This window comes from Loxodonta africana, chromosome 22, assembly GCF_030014295.1.
Source record: "Loxodonta africana isolate mLoxAfr1 chromosome 22, mLoxAfr1.hap2, whole genome shotgun sequence".
Taxonomy (NCBI): Eukaryota; Metazoa; Chordata; class Mammalia; order Proboscidea; family Elephantidae; genus Loxodonta; species Loxodonta africana.
The window spans coordinates 42,129,347-42,152,666 of record NC_087363.1 but is presented as its reverse complement, the minus strand read 5'-3'; the positions used below and the strand labels follow the sequence as shown (position 1 = coordinate 42,152,666).

General features: G+C 44.6%; 1 protein-coding gene across 5 annotated transcripts in view; it reads left to right on the top strand.

Moving 5' to 3' along the window:
* The window catches only part of IRAK2 (interleukin 1 receptor associated kinase 2), a 94,328-nt gene that overhangs the window by 51,338 nt on the left and 19,670 nt on the right, over positions 1-23,320 (top strand). For 4 of the 5 annotated variants that reach the window (XM_064274909.1, XM_023547929.2, XM_064274908.1 and 1 more), the window contains 7 exons: positions 6,111-6,254; positions 12,905-13,011; positions 15,726-15,920; positions 16,004-16,068; positions 18,431-18,545; positions 20,539-20,648; positions 22,741-22,936. In XM_064274909.1, the coding sequence (XP_064130979.1) occupies positions 6,111-6,254; positions 12,905-13,011; positions 15,726-15,920; positions 16,004-16,068; positions 18,431-18,545; positions 20,539-20,648; positions 22,741-22,936 (932 nt within the window). The remainder of the gene's footprint in view (positions 1-6,110; positions 6,255-12,904; positions 13,012-15,725; positions 15,921-16,003; positions 16,069-18,430; positions 18,546-20,538; positions 20,649-22,740; positions 22,937-23,320) is intronic. The other variant, XM_023547930.2, reaches the window with a different exon arrangement.

Below are 23,320 nucleotides of genomic sequence, written 5' to 3'. Positions count from 1 at the left end.
ACAGACGACACACTCCTCCTCTCTACCCTGTGTTTCCCGTGTCCGTTCAACCAGCTCTTGTTCCCCTCTGCCTACTCATCTCACCTCTGGACTGAAGCTGCCCACTTAGTCTCATGTGTCTACTTGAGCTAAGAAGCACACTCCTGACCAGTATCATTTTACGTCTTATAGTCCAGTCTAAGAGTTGGCTTCAGGAGTGGTTTTAGTTTTGGGCTAACAGAGAGTCTGGGGGCCATGTCGTCTGGGGTCCCTCCAGCCTCAGTCAGACCATTAAGTCTGGGCTTTTTACTAGAATTTGAGTTCTGCATCCCACTTGCCTCCTGCTCCATCAGGGATTCTCTGTTGTGTTCCCTCTCAGGGCAGTCATTGGTGGTAGCTGGGCACCATCTAGTTCTTCTGGTCTCAGGCTGATATAGTCTCTGGTTTATGTGGCCCTTTCTGTCTCTTGATGGGCTCGTATTTTCCTTGTGTCTGTTCTGCATTCTCCTTTGCTCCAGGTGGATTGAGACCAATTGATGCATCTTAGATGGCTTCTTGCTAGCATTTAAGACCACAGACACCACTCTCCAAAGTGGGTTGCAGAATGTTTTCTTAATAGATTTTATTATGGAATTGACCTAGATGTCCCCTGAAACCATGGTTCCCAAGTCCCCGCCTCTGCTATGCTGGCCTTCGAAGTGTTCAGTTTATTCAGGGAACTTCTTTGCTTTTAGTTTAGTGTAGTTGTGTTGTCTTTCCCTTCACCTAAAATAGTTCTTGTCTATTATCTAATTTATTATCTAATTAGTGAGCAGAATGTTTTCTTAATACACTTTGTTATGCCAGTTGACCTAGATGTCCCCTGAAACCGTGGTCCCCAGACCCCTACCTCTGCTACTCTGTCCCTCAGAGTGTTTGGTTGTATTCAGGAAACTTCTTAGCTTTTGGAGATAACCAAAATTTTAACGCTATAATACTAACGATAGCAATAATGCTCCTATATTTTGAGTTAAGTGTTTTACATGTACTACCTCCTATAAAAAACAAACAACAAAACCAAACCCGTTATTGTTGAGTCGATTCCAACGCATGGTGACCCCGTGTGTTGCAGAGTAGAACTGTGCTCCACTGGACTTTCAAGGCTGTGGCTTTTTAAAAGCAATTCGCCAGGCCTTTCTTTCAAGATGCCTCTGGTTGAGTTCAAATCGCCAACCTTCTGGTTAGTAGTTGAGTGCTTAACGATTTGCCCCACCCAGGGACTCCCTGCTTCCAGTGTTGTTGTTATGTACTGGTTCATAGCGACACTGTGCAACAGAAGGAAACACTGCTCAGTCCTGCGCCATCATCACAATCTTTGCTAAGTTTGAGCCCATTGTTGCAGCCACTGGGTTAATCCATCTTGTTGAGGGTCTTCCTCTTTTTCTTTTGCTGACTCTCTACTTTACCAAGCCTGATATCCTTCTCCAGGAATTGGTCCCTCCTGAATACATGTCCAAAAGGTATGTGAGACCACGTCTTGCCATCCTCGCTTCCAAGGAGCATTCTGACTGTACTAATTCCAAGACAGATTTGTTCGTTCTTCTGGTAGTCCATGGTATGTTCAGTATTCTTTGCCAACACCATAATTCAAAGGCATCAATTCTTCATCAGTCTTCTTTATTCATTGTCCAGCTTTCGCATGCATGTGAGGTGATTGAAAAAGCCGTGGCTTGGGTCAGGCACACCTTAGTCCTCAGAGTGACATCTTTGTTTTTGAACATTTTAAAGAAGTCTCTTGCAGCAGATTTGCCCAGTGTAATATGTCATTTATTTTCTTGACTGCTGCTTCCATGGTTGCTGATTGTGGATCCAAGTAGAGTGAAATCTTTGACAACTTCGATTTTTTCTCCATTTATCATGATGTTGGTTATTGGCCCAGTTGTGAGGATTTTTGTTTTTGTTATGTTGAGGTGTAATTTAACACTAAAGGCTGTATTTTTGATCTTCATCAATAAATGCTTCAGGTCCGCTTCACTTTCAGCAAGCAAGATTGTGTCATCTGCATATCACAGGTTGTTAATGAGCCTTCCTTCAATCCTGATACCATGTTCTTCTTCAGCTAGTTCAGCTTCTCGTGTTATTTGCTCAGCATACAGATTGAATAAGTATGTAAACGAATACAACTCTGATGCACATCTTTCCTGATTTTGAACCACTCAGTATCCTCTTGATCTGTGTGAACCACTGCCTCTTGGTCTATGTCCAGGTTCCACATAAGCACAATTAAGTGTTCTGAAATTCACATTGTTCGCAATATTATCCATAATTTGTTATGATCCACACAGTCAAATACCTTTGCGTAGTCAATAAAACACAGGAAAATATATTTCTGATTTTCTCTATTTTCAGCCAAGATCCCTGACATCAGCAGTGATGCTTTTGTTCCTTGTCCTCTTCTGAATCTGGCTTGAATTTCTGGCAGTTCACTGTCAATGTACTGCTGCAACCATTTTTGAAGCATCTTCAGCAAAATTTTACTTGCATGGGATATTAATGATATTGTTTGATAATTTCTGCATTCTGTTGGACCACGTTTTTTTGGAATGGACACCAATATGGATTGCTTCCAGTTGGTTGGCCAGGTAGCTGTCCTCCAAATTTCTTGGCATAGATGAGTGAGCATCTCCAGTGCTGCATCCATTTGTTGAAACATCTCAGTTGGTAGTCCGTCAATTCCTGAAGCTTTGTTTTTCACCAGTGTGAAAAATGAAGGTTGGACTTCTTCCTTTAATATGATTGGTTCTTGATCTTGTGCTACCTCCTGAAATGGTTGAACGTCGACCAATTCTTTTTGGTGCAGTGACTCTGTGTATTCCTTCCACCTTCTTTTAATGCTTCCTGCATTGTTGAATATTTTGCCCATAGAATCCTTCAATATGGCAGTTTGAGCCTTGAATTTTCTCTTCAGTTCTTTCAGCTTGAGAAACATCAAGTGCGTTTTTCCCTTTTGGTTCTCTAACTCTAGGTCTTTGCACATTTCATTATAATACTTTACTTTGTTTTCTCTAGCTGCCTTTTGAAATCTGTTCAGCTCTTTTACTTCATCATTTCTTCCTTTCACTTTAGCTACTCTAAGTTCAAGAGCAAGTTTCAGAGTCTCTTCTGACATGCGTTTTGGTCTTTTCTCTCTTTCCTGTCTTTTTAATGACCTTTTGCTTTCTTCACGTATGCATGTCGTTGATGTCATCCCACAACTCGTCTCGTGTTCAGTCATTAGCATTTGATGCGTCAAATCTATTCTTTAGATGGTTTCCAAATTCAGATGGAATATACTCGAGGTCATATTTGATTCTCATGGACTTGTTTTAATTTTCTTAAGCTTCAGCTTAAACTTGCATATGAACAATTGGATGGTCTATTCTGCAGTCAGCCCTGGCCTTGTTCTGATTGATGATATTGAGCTTTTCCGTTGTCTATTATTCATATTGACCCACCAACCACTAATGCCAAAGGCAAAGAAATTGAAGATTTTTACCAACTTCTGCAGTCTGAAATTGATCAAAGATGCAGTCAAGATGCATTGATAATTACCAGTGAGTGGAATGCAAAAGTTGGAAACAAAGAAGGCTTTGTATTTGGAAAATATGGCCTTGGTGATAGAAACTATGCCGGAGATTGCATGATAGAATTTTGCAAGACCAACGACTTCTTCATTGCAAATACCTTTTTCAACAACATAAACGGTGACTCTACACAAGGACCTCACCAGGCAGAAAACACAGGAATCAAGTCGACTACGTCTGTGGAAAGAGACGTGGAAATGCCTGTCTCCAATAGTCTTCATAAAACTTGTCCAGAGTCAACACAGCTAGAAGGTGATAGGGCTGGTTTCCATTCCAGAGCCTGTACTCTAAACAGTTGAGCTCTGCTCCTTCTTTTATAAGTTAATTTTATTGAAAAGATAACGCATCAGTGACGGTAAAGGAAATATAGCAAGGAGAATGCCACTCATCATCCCTCCATTCAGCATCATTGTTATTTTTGTGCATCCTTTAGCCTGTCTTCACGTGTCTCTTCCCTGGGGAAATCAGAGTGTTAGGCCCTTTTGTTCCCATAGGCACAGTCCAGGGGCCGAGCCATCCACAGAGGGGAGTCAAGGCTCGGGGTTGGTGGTGACATCAGTGAAGCAGTTCTACCCTAGCCAGACAGCAGGGCAGTGAAACCAGCCCCAGATTTGTATCTTATTAGCTGTTTGACCTGGGACAAGACATTTTCCCTATCTGAGCCTCAGTATTCTAAAAAATAAAGCACATATTGTTCTGTTCACTACCAGATTTTTTTTTTCTCATTCAAAAATTTATATACATATTGTTTTGTGACGTTGATTGCAATCCCCACAGTGTGACAGAATGCTCCCCCTGCCATCCCGGCTTCCTTGTGTTCATTTGACCAGTTCCTGTCCTTTCTTGCATTCTCATCCTGCTTTTGGACAGGAGCTGCCCATTTGGTCTTAGATATTTGATTGAACTAAGATGCATGCTCCCCACATGTATTATTTTTTGTTTTATAGGCCTGTCTAATCTTTGTCTGAAGAGTGGGCTTCAGGAATGGTTTCAGTTTTGGGTTAACAGAGTGTTTGGGGACCATAGTTTTGGAGGTTCCTCCAGTCTCTGTCAGACCATTAAGTCTGGTCTTTTTATGTGAATTTGAGTTCTGTTCTATATTTTTCTCCTGCTCTGTCCAGGACTGTCTCTTGTGTTCCCTGTCAGGGTGGTCATTGGTGGTAGCCAGGCATCATCTACTTCTTCTGGTCTCAGGCTGGTGGAGTCTCTGGTTCATTTGGTCCTTTAGTCTTTGGGCTGGTATTTTCATTGTGTCTTTGGTTTTCTTCATTCTCCTTTGCTCCAAGTGGGATGGGGCCAATAGATGTTCACCACCAGACATTGTTGTGAAAATTAAATAAACCTGCATGGTGCTATCTAAGTGCAGTGCCATATAAAATGTAGGAATTATTGATATTATTCTAGTCCTGAAGCTTGGATGTGAAAGGCTAGGTTCCACGGTTACAGCCAGTTTTGTTTAGAGATACACAGCTTACCTGACAATATATTTTACTGGAGACCCATAGCTCATGATGTTACGTCCTTGCCCCATCAGATGTGCTGGTGACATGAAGCAAGTCAGCAGCATCCCTGGAACTTCAATGCTCCCACTTGTGCTTCTCACACATGGCTGTGTACTGGAGTAACGTGAGGAACTTTTGGAGTATAACAGTCTTCTGGGCTTTACCCAAATCACCAGAGGGTAAAGGGCCTTGAATGCTGGGCCTGGGAATTCAATTTTATTTGGGAGGCAGTGGGGAGATAGAAGGATTTGAGTTAAGAAGTGTGGACTTCATTCAGGTAACTGAGAGTCATAAAGGCTTAAAGCTGGGAAGTGGCATGGCGAGGTCTGTGTGTGGTAAGATGAGGCCTGGTGAGGAGTCTGGAGACAGCCTGGGCTGGAGGTGGGCTGTGCCAGGCACAGGCCCAGCTCAGCAAACATGAGGTCCTCCCAGTGTCTTAGCACTTGGTCCCTGGCTGGCTCAGTCAGTGCTTCACAGACAAGGGCTCCCATCTGTAAAACGGGGAAGGATGTGTCTGTGTCCAAGTGCATTTTGGTGTGTGAATAGGAACTGAGGGGGTGAACAACTGAGGGGTGAACATCTTTAGCTTCCTCACACGTTCAGGGAAATTTCTACTCTGCCAAGCCCTTTTGCATCTGAATTCTCAAGTCCCCCTTGCGGCGTACCCAGGAAGAGGCAGAAGATATCATCATCATCATCATCATCACCTTATTTCCTAGGTGAGGACACTGAGGCTCAGAGAAGGGAAGTAACCTGTCTAAGGTCACACAGCTAGTAGGATTGGAAGTTGGGCATTTATGACTCAGAATGTTAGACTACACCCACCACAAGGGATTGTCATGTCTGACCACAGCATTTTACAGACGGGGAGGCTGAGGTCCAGAGAGGGGAAGAACCTGCCCGGGGCACAGTGTGAATCTGAGGCAGAGCCAGACTAGCCCCAGTTCTCTGGCTTCTAGACGCAGCCTCTTGATGGCTGATCCATTTCAGCAAATAAAATAAAATTCTCTTTCCTTCTTGTTTTCAGGGAAACCAGTTTCGGAACTCAAGTCTCCCATTCCCTTTCCGGACACGGTGAAGCCAGTAAGTCCATTGGCAGCTTCTGTGAGGAATGCCATGGATGAGCAGGAGAAAGGGCAGCCCGTGCAGCCGGCCACCCTCCCGGGCCCAGGTATTGTCACTTTGGTTCTCCAGGATCACAGCACGAGTGGCCCTGTGTGTGCTCTGGGGGTTTGTGGCTGTCTCACCATGTGCTCCCCATAGACCCCCATCTACCCAGTGCCGGCCCTCACCGCTGTGCAGTGGGAGGTGAGGAGTATTGTCTGCCCTGCCACCTCTCTTTTCTTCCAGCCACAGATCTGTTGCTTTGTGTCCCACAGTGCCTGACATACAGAGAGGGGTAGTGATTTGCCGAAGGTCACAGAAATAGGAAGTGGTGGGCCCAAATTGATGTTTGAGCTGTGTGATTGAAAGCTCATGGCACTAACCACCACACACGCTGCTGTCCCAGCGCCTTCATACCATTTCAGATTTGTCTCATCCCCTCATGCCTGGGGCGGGGAGGCAGTTGGGTTCACACAGAAGAGGTGCTCGGGGACTGGTTACCAAATGGCAGAAAGGTTCAGCCAGTGGATAACTTCCCCATGGGGTAACCGCTACTCACTCCCACATCTCCATACTCACCACCTCTTCCCTGGAGCCCAGCCTCACTTCTGCTCTCCCACAGGCTCCTGAGTGATGAACCAAAGATCCCAAACCCATGAGAGCTCAGTGTACTCATGCAGTTCTGGAAGCCAGGGCTAGCAGTGGTTAAGAGGAGCATGCTTGGGCTTTTGCATTAGACAGATCTGTATTGAACCCTAGCTCTGCCACTTTCTAGCAGGAGAATTACTTCACTCTCTGTGCCTCAGGTTCTTTATCTGTAAAATGGGGATAATAATAGAAACTACATCACCAGGTTGTGGTAGGGAACCACGCACCTCAGTGCTGGCACCAAATACTCATTAAATGTTAGCTGGTATTGATAACACTCCAAAAAATGACCCGATACCCCAGATTGGTTGAGTCTAGAAGATTAATTCCAGGCCAAAGAGTCTCGATTATTTCCTGTAGCTAAAGATTAAAAAAAAAAGAAGAAGTAGAGATCTTTGATCAGCAAGTAAAGATAAGGGACAGTGGCCCTAAAGCAAATGTGATGGTGGTTGATGGCCAAAGAGAAGAGTATTTTTTTAATAAAATAGGGAAATTCTAGGGCGTGCTGGTCAGGATGGAGGAGGTAACAGTTGTAGAGATTGCTTCTGCTGTTCCTTATCTAGGTTACAATAAAATGTCATACGCTTCTGCCTGACTCTATGCTGTTCATTCTCTTGAATGGCCCTTATAAGCAAATGTGCCCTGATAGGTCAAGTTGATAAATATAATCTGCAGACAGAGACAGGAAGTTGATTGTCTATTTTTGCCTGAGCTGAAAGTAGGAGAGTAACCATTAATTTCATCAAATAACCTGAGGCCTGTCTTCTATTGGAAAAACCCAAGATTTCACTGGGCCCCAGAGTTCACACGGATTGATTACCTTGAAGGATAGAAGTGGAGAACGTGGTGGCGGGGGTAGGGGGCCGTGTATGGAAGTGGTGACACTTGGTGAGGACCCGCCTACTGTGTACGAGACACTGAGCTGATAGTGTCTAGTGCAGGAGTTCACAGAGTCACCCCGACAGCCCAAGGAGCTGGGGCTATTGCTATGCTGCTTTACAGCTGGGGACAGATCAATAACCTGCCAGGCCTTCATGGCTGAGTAAGTGATGGAACCGGAAGTCAAGTCAGGCATTTTGCCCCAGAGCTCACATCTACCCTCAACCTCTGTGACAGTTCCCCGACCCGCCATTGGTGGGAAGAAAGTGGGAAAGTGACATGGAGGAGGTACACATGTGAGCAGATGAGCTGTGGACAGGTTATGAATACCTTATAAACAGGTTCTCACTCCTGGAATCCAGCTAGAGGTGCTTTGAGTAGCTGAAATCACTGCCACAAAGCTATGGGAGGGGCCGTTAGGCTGTTAGTATCTGTTTACTCTTAATCTGCACGTAGTTTTACCAGCCTTGGTAAAATACTAAGTATTCCGCCTGTGCCCGAGATGCTCTTTGTACTTTATAATCATCATCTCTTTTAATCTTGTCAAGAACTCTTTGAGGAATGGACTATTGTGATTCTTTTTAATTTGAGAAAGCTCAAAGGGATGAAGCACAGCTCACCCGAGATCAGATCTTTAGTAATGGACCGGAGCCCAGTTCTCTCTGGCACCAAGAAAGGAGACAGGGCAGCTATAGAGGTGGGCCCACTCCCAGCAACATGGCGGAAAAACCAGCATTGGACACAGCACAGCTGCATGTGCCATACTGGCGTCTAAGGTGACATAGCTCAGCAGGATGAGATTCTGCTTGGAGAAGCAGATTTCTAGAGTATTTTACAGGAAATTTTTTTTAGTAAAAGCTTCAGTACACAAGGGTTCAATCTTAGTGTTCTGGAAATGACATTTACAGGGACCAGTGCCTTTCCTGGCCTTGCTGGGTATCGAAGCCTGCCCTGACACCTTCCGTAAGCACCTATGAAACAAATTCCAGACACGAAGCCCTGTGCCAAAGGGTGGGCTCATGCCTGCCAGCCTGTCTTCCACTCTTCTCCCACAGGGAGGTTTTTTTTCTTTTCTTCTTTTGATTATTTTATTGTGTTTTAGGTGAAAGTTTACACAGCAAATTAGTTTCCCATTTAACAATTCGTACCCAGATTGTTCCGTGACATTGGTCGCTATCCCTACAATGTGTCAGTGCTCTCCCTGTTTCCACCTGCCTTCCCAGTTTCCATCCATCCAGTTTTCCTGCCCCTCCTCAGCTTTGCTTTTGGGCAAATGTTGCCTGTTTGGTCTCGTATAGTTGATTGTTCTAAGGAACACATTCCTCACAAGTGTCATTGTTTATTTTATAGGCCAATCTATTATTTGGCTAAAAGGGGACCTCTGGGAGTGGCTTCAGGTCCAGGTTAAAAGGGTATCTTAGGGTGATAATCTTGAGGGTTCCTCCAGTCTCGATCAGTCCAGTAAGTCTGATCTTTTTTATGAATTTGAATTTTGTTCTACATTTTTATCCCATTCTAACTGGGACCTTCTATTGTGTCCCTGGTCAGAGCAATAGGTAGTGGTCGCTGGGCACCGTCTAGTTCTTCTGGTCTCATGTGGGCCATTAGTACCATGGTCTAATTGTTTCCTTGAGTGTTTGGTTTCCTTCACTCTCCTTTGCTCCCAAGAGAAGGAGACTAATAGTTGTACCTTAGATGGCGCTTTGCAAGGTTTTAAGACCCTAGATGCTGCTCACCAAACTAAGATGTAGAACATTATCTTTATGAACTGTTATACCAGTTGACCTAGATGCCCCGTGAGACTATGATCTTGAGCCTTCAAACCCAGTAACTCGGCTCTGTGAGGTGTTTGAATATGTCTAGAAAGTTTCCGTAACTACAATCCCTATGTGCTCTATTATATATGTGACTGTATATGCAGCACATATAAATATGTGTATACAAATACCCACAAGTATGCCTATACATGCACACGCATGTACTTCTATACACAAAAGGTTGGCAGTTCACATCCACCAGCCGCTCCTTGAAGACCCTATGGGGCAGTTCTACCCCATCCTATAGGGTCACTATGAGTCGGAATCAACTCAACAGCAATGGGTTTTTTGGGTTTATCTATTTATGTAACCACTCACCAATTTTTGGCTGTTACTACTCTTGTTGCAGAACTGTCTATGTTACAGCATTTACTGTAGTTGTCCTTTATTCTTGTGTACCTTTCAGTGTCTTCATTTACCTTGTTCACATTATGCTGACTTTCCCCGTATTGTGTATTGCCTTTCCCTTCACCAGAATTAACATGCATCTACTATCTATCTAGTAAGTGATTCTCCCTCCTTCCCCTTCCCATCCCTGGTAACCATCAAAGAATGTTGCATTCTGTGTGTAAACCTATTCTTGACTTTTTATAAAAGTGATATCATATAGTACTTGCCCTTGTGATTGACTTATTTTACTCAGCATAATGTCTTTCAGATTCATCCATGTTATAAGATGTTTTGCTTTCTTTTCTTTTTTATTAAGAATTAATTATTATGAATATCGTATCTGTAAAGACCCTTTTTTCAATAAGATAACATTTACAGATTCCGGGGATTAGGACATGGATATCTTTTGAGGCGGCCTTTTTGAAGGTGGGGAGGAAGCGCCCTAGCCTGCCTGCACTCTAAGGAAGGTTTGGCGGGGTGTCGAGGAGTCCCAAGTTGGCCACCAGAGTTGCCCCTTGTCTCCTGGAACAGACTTGCCTTAATATCCCAGCCCCATCAGTCATGGGGATAGGGGTAGGGGAGCCAGTGGGAACACGACCTCAGTGCAAACGCAGGATGGATTTCGGCGCGCAGCAGCTGGGCCCTTGGTCAGTCACGTTCCCAGTCGTTGGAGGTCTGCAAAGTGCATTCTCATTGCCACTGAAAGACTCAAGAAACAGGAGACCCAGGAAAGGAGGCTAAGGGTGGCACTTGTCTCAGGTCTTTTTGATGCTAAAAGGAGCCCAGGCCTTATCTTGGGTAAGTTTGGTTTTATCAGCTCCTCCCTCAGTTAGTGGGAGTCCCTGGGCAGTATAAATGGTTAATACGCTTGGCTGCTAACTGAAAGTCTGGAGATTCCAGTCTACCCAGAGGCACTTGGGTGAACTTGGTGTCCTCTGAGACTATGATCTTCAGCCTTCAAACCCAGAGGCACCTTGGAAGAAAGTCCCGGTGATCTAGTTCTGAGAAGTCAGCCACTGGAAGCCTGTGGAGCACAGTTCTACTCTGACACACACGGGGTCGCCATGAATTGGTATCGATTGGATGGCAACAGTTTTTCTTTTTTGCCTGGGTTAGTAGTTAGGAAGGCTGGTTCTATTTTCTCGCCATGCTGCTGTTTTCAGTCTTCTGAATTAATTCTTCTGTGGTCAGAGTTCCAGATTGATTGCCTCTTTCCTGATGTTGTAAACCAGAAATACCTGAAGCAGATGGATTTGGCCAGAAGCCCTGCAGTCAGGGCCAGGTCCCTTGGAAGGTCCAGGCCCTGAGTTACTCAGAAGCTGTATCTGCAGCTGGGTATTACCAGACGATTAAGTGAGGCATCTGGCCTCTGGCCCAGGGCTGCTTCTGTTTTAGCCATGCTGTCTCACTCCCCGCCTGCCCCCGCTCTAACCCAGCAGACCACATACTGCTGATTATTCTGCAGATTAATCTTCATGTGGGTCCCAGTGAGGAAATTTCAACCTCCTTAACCTGACTTTTACCTGGCCCTAAACTACTTGTCAGGAACCCTGGTGGTGCAGTGGTTAAGAGCTCAGGCTGCTAACCAAAAGACTGGCAGTTTGAATCCACCAGCCGCTCCTTGGAAACCCCATGGGGCAGATCTATTCTGTCCTGTAGGATCACTTCTGAGTTGGAATCAACTCAACAGCAATGGGTTTGGTTTGGTTTTGGTTTTAAAGTACTTGTCAAGTTTTCTCTCTCATTTATCTTCTTCACTCACTAAGGGATTAAGAGCATGGGCTCTGGAGCCAGATAGTTCTAACCCTGGCTCCGCCATTGACTACTGTGTGCCTTTGGAAAAGCTATTTAACCTCTCTGTGCCTCAGGTTCACCATCTGCCAAGAGAGGCGATAACGATACCTTATCTCCTAGGATTGTTACGTGGATTCAGTCAGTAATACGTATAAAGCATTTAGCACAGTGCCTGGCATGATGAAAATGTTTGCTAATTAAGTTTGCCTGGAATATTTACCCCTGTGGCACCCTGGGCTTTCCAACTGTCACTCCTTTGCACTCACTGGTTCCACTGCCTAGAGGCCCTCTACCCCATATTCACTTGTCTAAAGCCCTTCCCCATCTTTCAAGCCCAGGCCAATGCTGCTTCCTCTGTGAAACCCTCCTTGATCTCCCAACCTGATATGGTCTTTCCTGCCTCTGACCTCATTTTCCCATGGGTTGTTATTGTCTTGCCTGCCACAGCATTTCTGGAAGTTTCTGGAAGGCCAACTCAGCAGCTAATTCACCTTTCTGTCCTTCACTGCTCTTTGGATGGGAGGTGGATAGTGTAGGGGTTAAGAGTGTGCTGTTAGAAGTCAAATGGGTTTCTTTTTTTGTGGTGAAAAAATATATAAAACATACACATTTCTATGTGTATAATTTAGTGACACTGACTAAATTCTTCAAGTTGTGCATTCTCGATAACCTTTTCCAAAGTAGTCCACCACCATTAACATAAACTCAGCGTCTCCTAAGCAAAATCAAATGGGTTTCGATTTGAACCCTGGTGGCTCAGTGGTTAAGGACTCAGCTGCTAACCAAAAGGTTGGCAGTTCAAATCTACCAACCGCTCCTTGAAATCCCTACAGGGCAGTTCTACTCTGTCTTACAGGGTCGTTGTGAGCCTGAATCAATGCCAATGGGTTTGTTTGTTTGTTTGTTTTTTGGTTCCGCCACTTACTTGCCGCGTGACCCTGGGCAAGTTACTCAATCTCCACTAGCTAAATGGGAGTAATAAACAGGACCTTCCTCCTGGGGCTGTCATAAGGCTTAGCTGAGGCAGTGCTTGAGGAGTGTGTTGTCTGGTACCAGGTGGCTGTCAGGATACTTGTGTGTGGCGGGGCATGGTGGTGAATGAGTGACTTGGGTGGTCTGGGGACTAGGCGGGGAGCCCCTCTACCTTCCTCCAGCAGGCCATGTCCTGACCCACAGCCTTCCTTTCCAGGGTCTGCTGCAGCCAGGGCATCCCAGCAGTTCTTTCTCCTACCTCTTTCTGAAGAAGATGCCCCTCACTCCTTAAAAACCAGCCTCCCCACTTCGTCTGATTCAAAGGTAAATCCCCTCCCCCAAGGGAGATCCCTCCAGCTTATGGTTCCCTCTCAAAAATGCAATTTCTTTATTCCCTGAGACCACTTCGAAGGTGGTAGTGGGGATGAAGGAGACCCATCAAGTTACTCCAAGCTTCTAAGACTGTAAGTATATAACGGTCAACAAAACTGGGGAAGATGGGGATGGTGGTGCTTTAGTGAGTATGAGCTTTTAATGAACTTTCCGTTGTTTGTGTTTAACTGGGGACTGATCATTGGCATCACCCCTCCAAAACCTACTGGTTACAGTGGTCATTTGCTTACAACTATGCCCCCTATCTTTTTTCAGCCCAGTGGATGTCAGAGCTATCCTGAGTTTTGAATAACTTGGGTCCAGGGCCACATTATGACTTCCATGGGCCCTGGCATTTTTGCCTTCAGGGGCACCTTCTTCCATTAAAAAAAAAAAAAGTTTTTTTTAAATTACATTTTATGACTGCATTGGTATAGGGACAAATATAATGCAGGCTGGATTAAAAATTAAAACATTTCCTTTGACCCTAAAAGTTCTTTCCTCTTCTTATTTTAAGAGGAATTAAAATGTTTTCATGGGTTCCCAAAAGTATTATAGGCCCTGATGCTGCACCTACTGTGCCTGCCGGGGAAGTTAGCTCTGCTTGGGTCTCGTTAACGAAGCTCTTCTATAAAGGTGACTTGCTTAAACAAGGTTTTTTGTTTTTAATAGTTAAGCATATTTTGAGAGATTACTTAATAACTTGGGAGAATGATCATGGTATAAGTGAAAACACCAGAAATCAAATCCGTGTATGCAGCATGATCCCAGTTTTGTTAAATAAATCCTTGTATATTTCATTGGCATGACATAATCTAAACTTTAGTAGCAATTCAGTGGCTAATAGGATTATAGATGATTTTTCTCCCTAATTTTCTAAAATTTCTAATAAAAGCATATGTAACTGAGGGCCAAAGAACTCAATTTGGCCTTTGTCTCTGGTTTCTGAAAGATAGCTCTTAGAATTAATTTCTTTATCAATTGGTGTGACTTTATTATATAAAACCTCCCGGCAACACTTAAATGTGTGCAAATGACTTGGGAACCGCAAATACCACACCCGGCAACTAAACTCAGGAAGACATGGAGGTACGATGCAATAAATAATGCATATTCGTTGAGTCAGTCAATCTTGACTATGCAATGAGTCCCCAAACATAACTATGTAATATTATAGAAGGTCCTGAACACAGAAGTAGTTGCGCTTCCTGGATCAGTGAGAACATCCATGCATAGAAGGTAGCATGTTCCTGGGGACAATAGAGACCCTGTGCTGAGACCCCTACCAAACCTTACCTGATTGCGTCTCTTTCTGGTTATGATAAATGGGTAACTGTAAGTATGGTAATAGTCTCCTTGAAATCTGTGAGCAGTTGTAAATAATTAATAAACCCACAAGGGGCAATGAGCCAACAGGGGCTGGTGTCTGCCTATGTGGCGTTGGGACAAAGTCCTTCTAACTTGTGAACTCTGACTTAGCTTGGGGCGACTTATTCAGAGAAGAGTTGCGTGGGCAGTCAATCAGAAGGACAGAGTCCTCCTAATTTGTCTATTTCAACATAGCTGAAGGTGGCCAGGGATGAGAAAGTGCCACATGGGTGTGTGGCTGGTAATGAGGATAGTGGAGATACGGGAAGATAAAGACTAGATCCATTTCCAGGTATGAATTGGATGCATGCCGGTCCTTACCACACAGTTAGAAATGAAGGTGGGGTTTGCCCATCTTGCCCTTTGCTTAGTGCAATAACTTAAAAAAATAAATAAATTAAATTTATGCATACAAACCATTTTTAAAAAGAGAAATTATTAAAGCAAAGCTGCTTTTTATGGGCTTATACATGCACATGGTTTCTGAAGCTCTGATTACAGACTCATGTTTGGTCATGTGAACCCGTATCCTAAGTACGTCCTGGGAATCTGGAGGCCCAGCATGTATACGTGTATAGGACCAGGGCACTCAGCTTGGCCATTGATGCTCTGTGACCACGTCTCAGCCCCTTGACCTCCTTGGTACCCACCTCTGTAAGCTGGAAGAAAAAAAAAAGAACAAAACTAATATTTATTGGACATCAACCATGTCCTAGGAATACTTACATTATAGTTAATCCTCGAAATTGCCCTCTGATATACTATTATACCCTCATTTTTGTTGATGAGGCAATTGAGGCTCAGAGAGGTTAAATAACTTGCCCAAGGTCACACAGCAAGTTAGAGGCAGAACTGGGATTTGAGCTCAGGCCTATCCATGTTCTTTTGAGTGCTCCTCACTGGATGAGGTGATTCCTTCTATGACTATTGTACTTTCATAAATCAAGAAAATTATAAATAAGAGGATGGAAATCACCCCATCTGCTTTCCACATTCCCTAAAACAACCACTCCTGTATTAATATTTGGGTGAGTTTCCTTCTAATCCTTTTTCTCTTCATATGTGTGTATGACTACATACACACACATCCCTATACACACATTTAATCAAAACTGGAAGTATATTCCCTTTCTGCTTTGGCACAGTGCCTTTGTGACTTGGCATCCACTCATTCATCAATTGCTTCAGCAAATGTGAATTGTCAAGCCCTTTCCCAGCTCTAATGTCCTAGATTCCTTGATGTAGTAGAGAAAACAAGCTTCCCTAGTAATGTCTGTCTCCTCTCTCTGAATTACCAGGATTTCAGCACCTCTCCTCCTAAGCAGGAAAAGCTTTTGAACCTGGCTGGAGACAGCCTTCTCTGGAGTGAGGCAGATGTGATCCAGGCAACCAACGACTTCAACCAAAACCACAAAATCAGCGAGGGTACCTTTGCTGTTGTCTACAGAGGGCAAAGGCATGGCACGCCATTCGTCTTCAAGAAGCTCAGGGAGGCAAGTGCTTCTTCATTTCTAGTAAGGGGTGGAGGTTGCCTGGGTGAGGCTGGGTTTTCATGTTTCAATGTTTTTTTCCACAGGCGGCCTGCTCAAGCTCAGCATCAATTGAAAGATTCTTTCAGGTAGAGGTACAGGTGTGTCTTAGGTAAGCCTTCCCTTGGAAAACACTGTCTTTAATAATAATGATATCTAACCCTTCTATAGTGCCTCCTATGCACCAGGCATGTTTTAAGGATTTTATATGTATAAATCCATTTAATTTTCACAATAACTCTATAATGTATCTACTATTATTACATTTTTTTCAGAGGAATAAAATGAGGCTCAGACAGGTTAAGTGTCTTGTCGAAGCTTGCACAGCTAGTAAGTGATAGAGTTGGGATTTAAACCTAGGTGGTCTGACTCTAGAGTCCGTGCTTTTTTTATATGGCTACTGTATGCAGTGGGTACTGTATGCATAGATTAGAATTATAAAGATACCTTGATCTACTTAGCCCAACTCCTTCCTTCCAAGGAGGAAGGAATGTGTTTTTATCTCATTTTTAGAGGTACGACAGAGACTGACTGAATCCAACTCTATATAGCCCTGCAGGGCAGGAGTCAGCAAACTGTGATCTGCTGGCTAAATTCTGCCCTGCTGCCTCTTTGTACAGCCTGCAGGCTAAGAATGGTTTTTACATTTTTATTTAAACTGTTGAAAAGAGTCAAAAGAAGAATAATATTTTGTGACACATTAAAATTATATGAAATTCAAATCTCAGTGTCGTAAATAAAGTTTTATTGACACACTCATTCATTTACATGTCATCTTAGGCTGCTTTCGTATTTTAACCCAGAGTTCAGTAGTTGCGACAGAGACTGCATGGCCTACAAAACCCAAAATATTTACTACCTAGTCCTTTACAGACAAAGTTTGCTCACCCTGGTCTAGAGCAATAAATCTCTTCAAAAGTCATCCTTAAACCCACTCATTTTACAGATGAGGGAACTGAGGCTGGAGAAGTGAAGTGAGTCTCCCAGTCACAGGTATGGACTGGGAAGAAGGGGAAAGACTGTTTGGAGACCTGGGGCCTTGGTCTGGCTCTACCATCATTGATTGATGGACTTAAATGCGTATTGGGACCAGCCATATGGTGGATACCAGCTGTCAGCCAGCCTTGGCAAGTGACTGCCTGGGTTTCCTCTGCCTATGTGGAGCCTTGGGCAAGTAAGCGTGACTATTATAGAGTATTTTCATAAATCAAGAAAATTACACATAAGAGGATAGAAATCACCCTACCTACTTTCAATGGCCCTTATAGGGGCCTATGTAGTAACCACTCCTGTATTAATATTTGGGTGTGTTTCCTTCTAATCTTTTTTCTCTTCGTACGTGTGTATGACTACATACACACACACACACATCCCTATAAACATCCCTATACATACATTTAATCAAAACTGGAAGTGTAATTCCTTTTCCACTTTGGCACAATGCCTTCATGGAATTGGCATCCACTCATTTATTGATTTTTTCAGCAAATGTGGATTTTCAAACCCTTTCCTAGGCTCTAGGGAGTGTAGATGTGAAGAATACCCAGGCCCTGGCTTGGAGAAGTTTATGGTCCAGTGGGGACACTGATGTGTAAATAGCTAATTCAGGTGGCCATTTGCAATAGTTCTGGGGAGATTTGATCAGGGTCTGACCCAAGGCAGAGGAGAGGGGAATGAGGGGGAAATCTTGAAAGCTATTTATGACAGTGAGTGGTGACTAACTAGATGTGGGAGGTTAGGAGGTTTCTAGGAAACTAGGTGGATGGTGGTGCTCTTTTGCTGAGATAATAAATATGGGCGGGGAAGTTGGTTTGGGACTTACTGAGTCTAGAGCATTCACCTGGAGCATCAGATACAGTTAGACACAGGTTAGAGCTGAGCATGGAGCTAGAGATAGGAGATTTAGGAGTGTTCTTCATAAAGACAGGAGGTAACTGGAGGCAACAGATAAAACAAGATGATGGGCCTGGCTGGGGGACACTCATATCACAGAGGAAGGCAAAGGAGGAGGGTCTTAGTGAAAAAGACCAAGAAAGAGTAGTCAGAGAGAAGGAGGAGAGTCAGGAGGGAATGGTGACTCAGAACCCTGCAAAGAAGATTTCGAGGAAGAAACCCAGTCCTGGAGTCAGGTCCTGGTTTCACTGCTTGCTAGATCATGACCTTGGGCAAGTTCCTCAACCTCCGAGGCTGTCTTTCGGGAAGATGGAGTAGCTGAGGTGTCACATGCTGCAGAGCAGTGAGGCAGAATGAGGACCACTACACCTAGGCTCCTTGAGAGTGCGCAGGTTTCATCTTTCCCCCTGGTTCTGGGCCCTCCGGGCTCAGAGGATTTGGTACCTGGGAGAGGACTGCTGGTCTCAGGGGAGTGGAACAGGAAGAAGAGGCATCACAGAGGTGGGAAGGGAGGAAGCTGAACAGTCTTTGATTATTCTTTCCGTCTGGCTGCTCACCCCTGCACTGATGCTTGCTTTCAGATGCCGCCACCCCAATGTCTTACCTCTGCTTGGCTTCTGCACCGGAAGCCGGTTTCATGGCTTGATCCACCCCTACATGGCAAATGGTTCATTACAGGACAGACTCCAGGGTCAGGTAAGGGCCTGGGTCATGGTCAGAGAACAGAACTAGTACCCAGGTAGGGAATCTAGGGTAAAGGGAGAGAGGCCATCCAGGAGAGATCAGGGATGGCTCAAGGAGAAGTTGGGCCCCGATAGATAAGGTCTGATGAACATCCTCAGGTAAAAACCTATAAAAAGTTATTTGACAAGAAGCATCTCATTCAAGTCAGGAACAAGACGAGGGTGTCCCATAGCACTAATTTGATCCAACTTTGTTGTGGAACTCTTAGCCAATGCAGTAGGACAAGAAAAAGAGCTAAGCCATAAAAAATTGTAGAAAAGTGGAGGCAAAATTTTATTATGAAATGTTATTCCAGTCTATCAACAGATGAATGGCTAAATAAAATGTGCTGTATATGTATAATGGAATGTTATTCAGCCACAAATAAAAATGAAATTCTAATACATGCTAAAACATGGATAAGTCTTGTAAACACTATGCTGAGTGAAACAAGCCAGACACAGAAGAATAAATATTGTATGACCCACTTATATGAAATATATAGAACAGGCAAATATATAGAGACAGTTTATTAGTGGTTACCAGGGGCTAGAGGGGAGGGGGAAATGAGAATTATTGCTTATTGGCTATGGAGTTTCTGTTTGGGGCGATGAAAAAGTTTTGGAAATAAAATAGATAGTGGTGATGGCTGCACAACATTGTGAAGGTAATTAATACGACTGAGCTGTACACTTCAAAATGGTTAAAGTGGCAAATTTTATGTTGTATATATTTTACCACAATTAAAAACATTGAAAAACAAATTGCTCCCAGTATATACCTATTTGCTTGTGCATTAATGGAATATCTCTAAAAAGATACACAAGAACCTGGTATCTTGGCTGCCTCTGGGGAGGAGAACAAGGTGGCTAGGATACAGGATGGGAGGAAAACTTTGACTATCTTCCCTTTTGTGCCTTTTGAATATTGTATCATGTGAATGTACTATTTAAACATACGATATTGAATACAAACAGACCCTCTCCCCATAAAATCTTCAAACAGAGGGGAGTGATCCCACAAAAGAATTACTGCTTCCCATGGCAGGGCTCAGACAGAGCAGCTGCTCCGGGTATAACGCTGATGGTTAGCTCTTCTGAGCTCTCACTGTGCGCCAGACTCCGGGATGAGGGCTTTACACGTGTCTTCCCCTTCGGTCCTTGCCACAACCCAAGAGGATTCCCCACTCTCCAAAAGAGGGGTCCCTGGTACAAGAGAGCTTAAGTGACTTGCCCAAAGGAACACAACTGATAAGTGCCAGGGTGAGAGTTTGAATTGGCTTTGTCTGCCTCCAGATCTCAGGATTTTTGAGAAAAAAACGTATTAAGGACCGGTCCTTATAGGATGTGGGGCCCAAGACAGGGCTTGAAAAATAAGTGATGATTTAGCCTGGGAGATTCAGTCAGAGAACAACAATGGCAGCACCTGGGAACAGGTGGGGTGGCTTTAGCCCACCCCACAATCTTCATCAGCCCCTGTGAAGTCTGCCCAAATATGCCTAGAATCGATGTGAGGTCAGTGTGCCTGGTGTGCAGACAAGCTCCCTGGCCCTCTCCCGACCAGACTGCCACCCTAAGCCCCTTCTGCGTGCAAATTCCAGAGCTGCCACTGTAATAGCCATAATTATAAAGATAGCTGCTGTTTTTGAGCACCTATTATGTGGTAGGTGTTCCCTGTACTTCAATCCTTACAACACTAAAACATAGGAATTAATATTTCCGTTAATATTGCTATTTTATCCCTGAGGAAACTGAGGCTCAGAGATGTTAAATATGTTTTCCAAAGTCACACAGCTAGTGCATGTCTGAGCTGGATTGACACCTGGTTTTGTCTGATGTCACAACCCATACCCTCGTCCAGCTGCGGAGGACATGAGGGCTGGCGGAGAGCTAGGAACCCAGGGCCCTGCCGTCAGGCCTTGAAAAGGCACAGGGGTCAGTCTATCTCCTTCTTTTCTTTCCCTCAGCGGGGCTTAGACCCCCTGCCCTGGCCCCAGCGCATCCACATCTGCTCAGGGCTGCTCCAAGCCGTGGAACACCTGCATGGCCTGGAGCTCATCCACAGCAACATCAAGAGGTGAGAGCCGACTGGAGCCCTCCAGGCCTGGGCTGCAAGGATGAGGACAACACACACTCCTGGGTCTCCTTCCTCTGCCTCTATCTCTCTGCCCTTGGTGTCTCTGCCCTTTGTGCTCCATCTCTGAGTGCTCCCTGCATGAACTGCCTGCCTGTCACCACGTTCGTCTCTTTCTGAGCAGGGATTTTCCCCACAGGCACTCCACCCCTGTGACGTACTACACACCCTACTCAGTGGCTGATCTGGACCCCCTCTGCCCCTGAGCTCTGGGCCACATGTGCCAAGCCCTCTAGGATTTTGAGCTTTTGCTCAGGATCTTCTCAGAGACCTGTCCCCTGCTTCTGTACCTGGTGGTGAAAGCAGTCCTGGGTCAGGGAGGCCTCTGCAGGTAAGGTATGTACCCCAGCATCTCATACCACCCTGCTCCAGCACCCAAGAACATGAGATCCCTTTCTGGGGCCTGGCCGCATGGGGGAAATTCCAGAAGATACCAGCAAATCAGGCCAAAACGGCCCAGGAACCCTAAAGCTCACACTTCCCCAAAGTCCTGTCTCCATGTGGCTTGTGGAAGCCCTTTTCTTCTTTTCTCTTCCCTGATTTTTATTTTATTAAACAACCAACTGAAATAGCAAGACAGAAACTGAAAGGGCAAGAGGGCATCAGTGACCCTTCCACCCTGACTCTTCCGCTGGCCTCTGCTTGTCTGTTTCTTTTTTTTTTTTTCAGTCCCTGCGCTGAGCTAGACTTCTTACCTGGCTACCAATTCATGTTCCGTTTTCCCCCTGCATTAGAACTTGGCCGACATTTTCCCACATGGTGTACCGTCGTTTTTAGTGACTTCTTAGTATTCCATTGCAGGAGTGTTCCCACAGTGTACATAACCGCTCCCAATAGTGGCCATAGGTCCCTGGGTGGTGGAAATGGTTTGCTCTCAGCTACTAACTGCAAAGTTGGTGGTTCACACACCCAGTGGCACCATGGAAGAAAGGCTGGGCAATCTGCCTCCATGAAGATTTTAGCCAGTATCTCTCTGCGATACCCTTTAAATTTGGAACTGAACCCATTCCCGGAAGGTCACCTTTCAGCCAAATAATAGATTGGTTCATAAAATACACCCATGAGTACTGTGCTCCTTTTAAATAATTATCTCTATAAGACCAAATGGTCAATATTTACCCTAAAGCAAAGATGAGACAGTAAGGGGGAACCAGGGAAGCTAGACTAATGAAAACAGAACAACCGGAATAGAAATAATGAGAATGCTGACATTGTGAAAAATGTAACCAGTGACACTGAACAATATGTATAAAAATTGATGAAGGGCACCTAGTTTACTGTGTAAATTTTCACCAAAAATACACACACACAAAAAAGATTATAGCCAAGACAGTCCTATGGAGCTCAGTTCTGCTCTGTAACGTGTGAGGTTGCCATGAGATGGAATTGACTCAATGACAATGGGTTTTTTGTTTGTTTTGGTTAATCGTGGATATTGGTATTGGTGTCTACTTTTTAAAAAGCTATTTGCAGTTAGTGCTACGCTGGATATTTTTACACATGTAGCTTTTTACTTTTTTTTGGAGTAGGTACTTTCTGAGAGTTAATTCTCAGGGGTTAGATGACTGTGTCGAAGGGTATTTTCACCACTCTTTTTATTCTTCCTTATTCAGCCAGGTTCAGTCAGAAAGAATGACTCATTTAGACTTGAGTCAGCTGGGCCAGAGCTGGGAACTGGACCAGCTTTGTAAGGGACTCACCCAATACAACCTACAAGGTTGTCAGGCTGAGGTGGATCAAGGATGACATCTGTAGGGGTCAGAGAAGCTGACCTCTTTGGCCACATCAAATGCCCTTCCTGGGGCAGCAAGACTATTTCTTAGCCCCATCCTCATTTGCTGGTTGGGGAGGGCTCGATACCCTCCCTGCCCCTGACAGGACTGGCTCAGAAGCCCCATGTTGAGAGTCTTCAGTGACCCCAACTTGCAGGGGCCGACATTGCTCACTGCTAAGTTGTTTTCCGAAAGGATCTTCATGGCAGCCTCCTCTTGTCCAGCTCAAAATGAGAGCGTTCTCTTTGCTTTCTTTTCCACAGCTCCAACGTTTTGCTAGACCAAAACTTCACCCCCAAGCTGGCTCATCCAGTGGCTCACCTGTGTCCTGTCAACAAAAGGTCAAAATACACCATGATGAAAACCCACGTTTTCCAGGCCTCAGCTGCATATCTGCCAGAAGATTTCATCAGGGTGGGGCAGCTGACAAAGCGAGTTGACGTCTTCAGCTGTGGAATTGTAAGAGCTTCCTTCTGCATTCAGTTATCCTTCCCAGGGCACCTTTGTAAACACGGGAGATAGTAGAAGCTCATAGATATGTCCATCAGAATACAGCAGGGGTTGGCAAACTGTGGCCCACAGGCAAGATCTGGCCCCCGGCCTGTTTTGTACAGTCGCTGTCAGTCAGAATCAACTCGACAACAGTGGGTTTGGGTTTGGGTTTTGGAGAGCTCAGAGTGGCTTTTACGTTTTTAAAGGGTTGCATACAGAACAACGAAAAAGAATATGTGACAATAACTGTATGTGACCCACAGGCCAGTAAAATATTTACTCTCTGGCCTGTTACAGAAGAAGTTTACTTAACCTTGAAATAATTAAAGCCACTCATGAGTGTCCAGATTC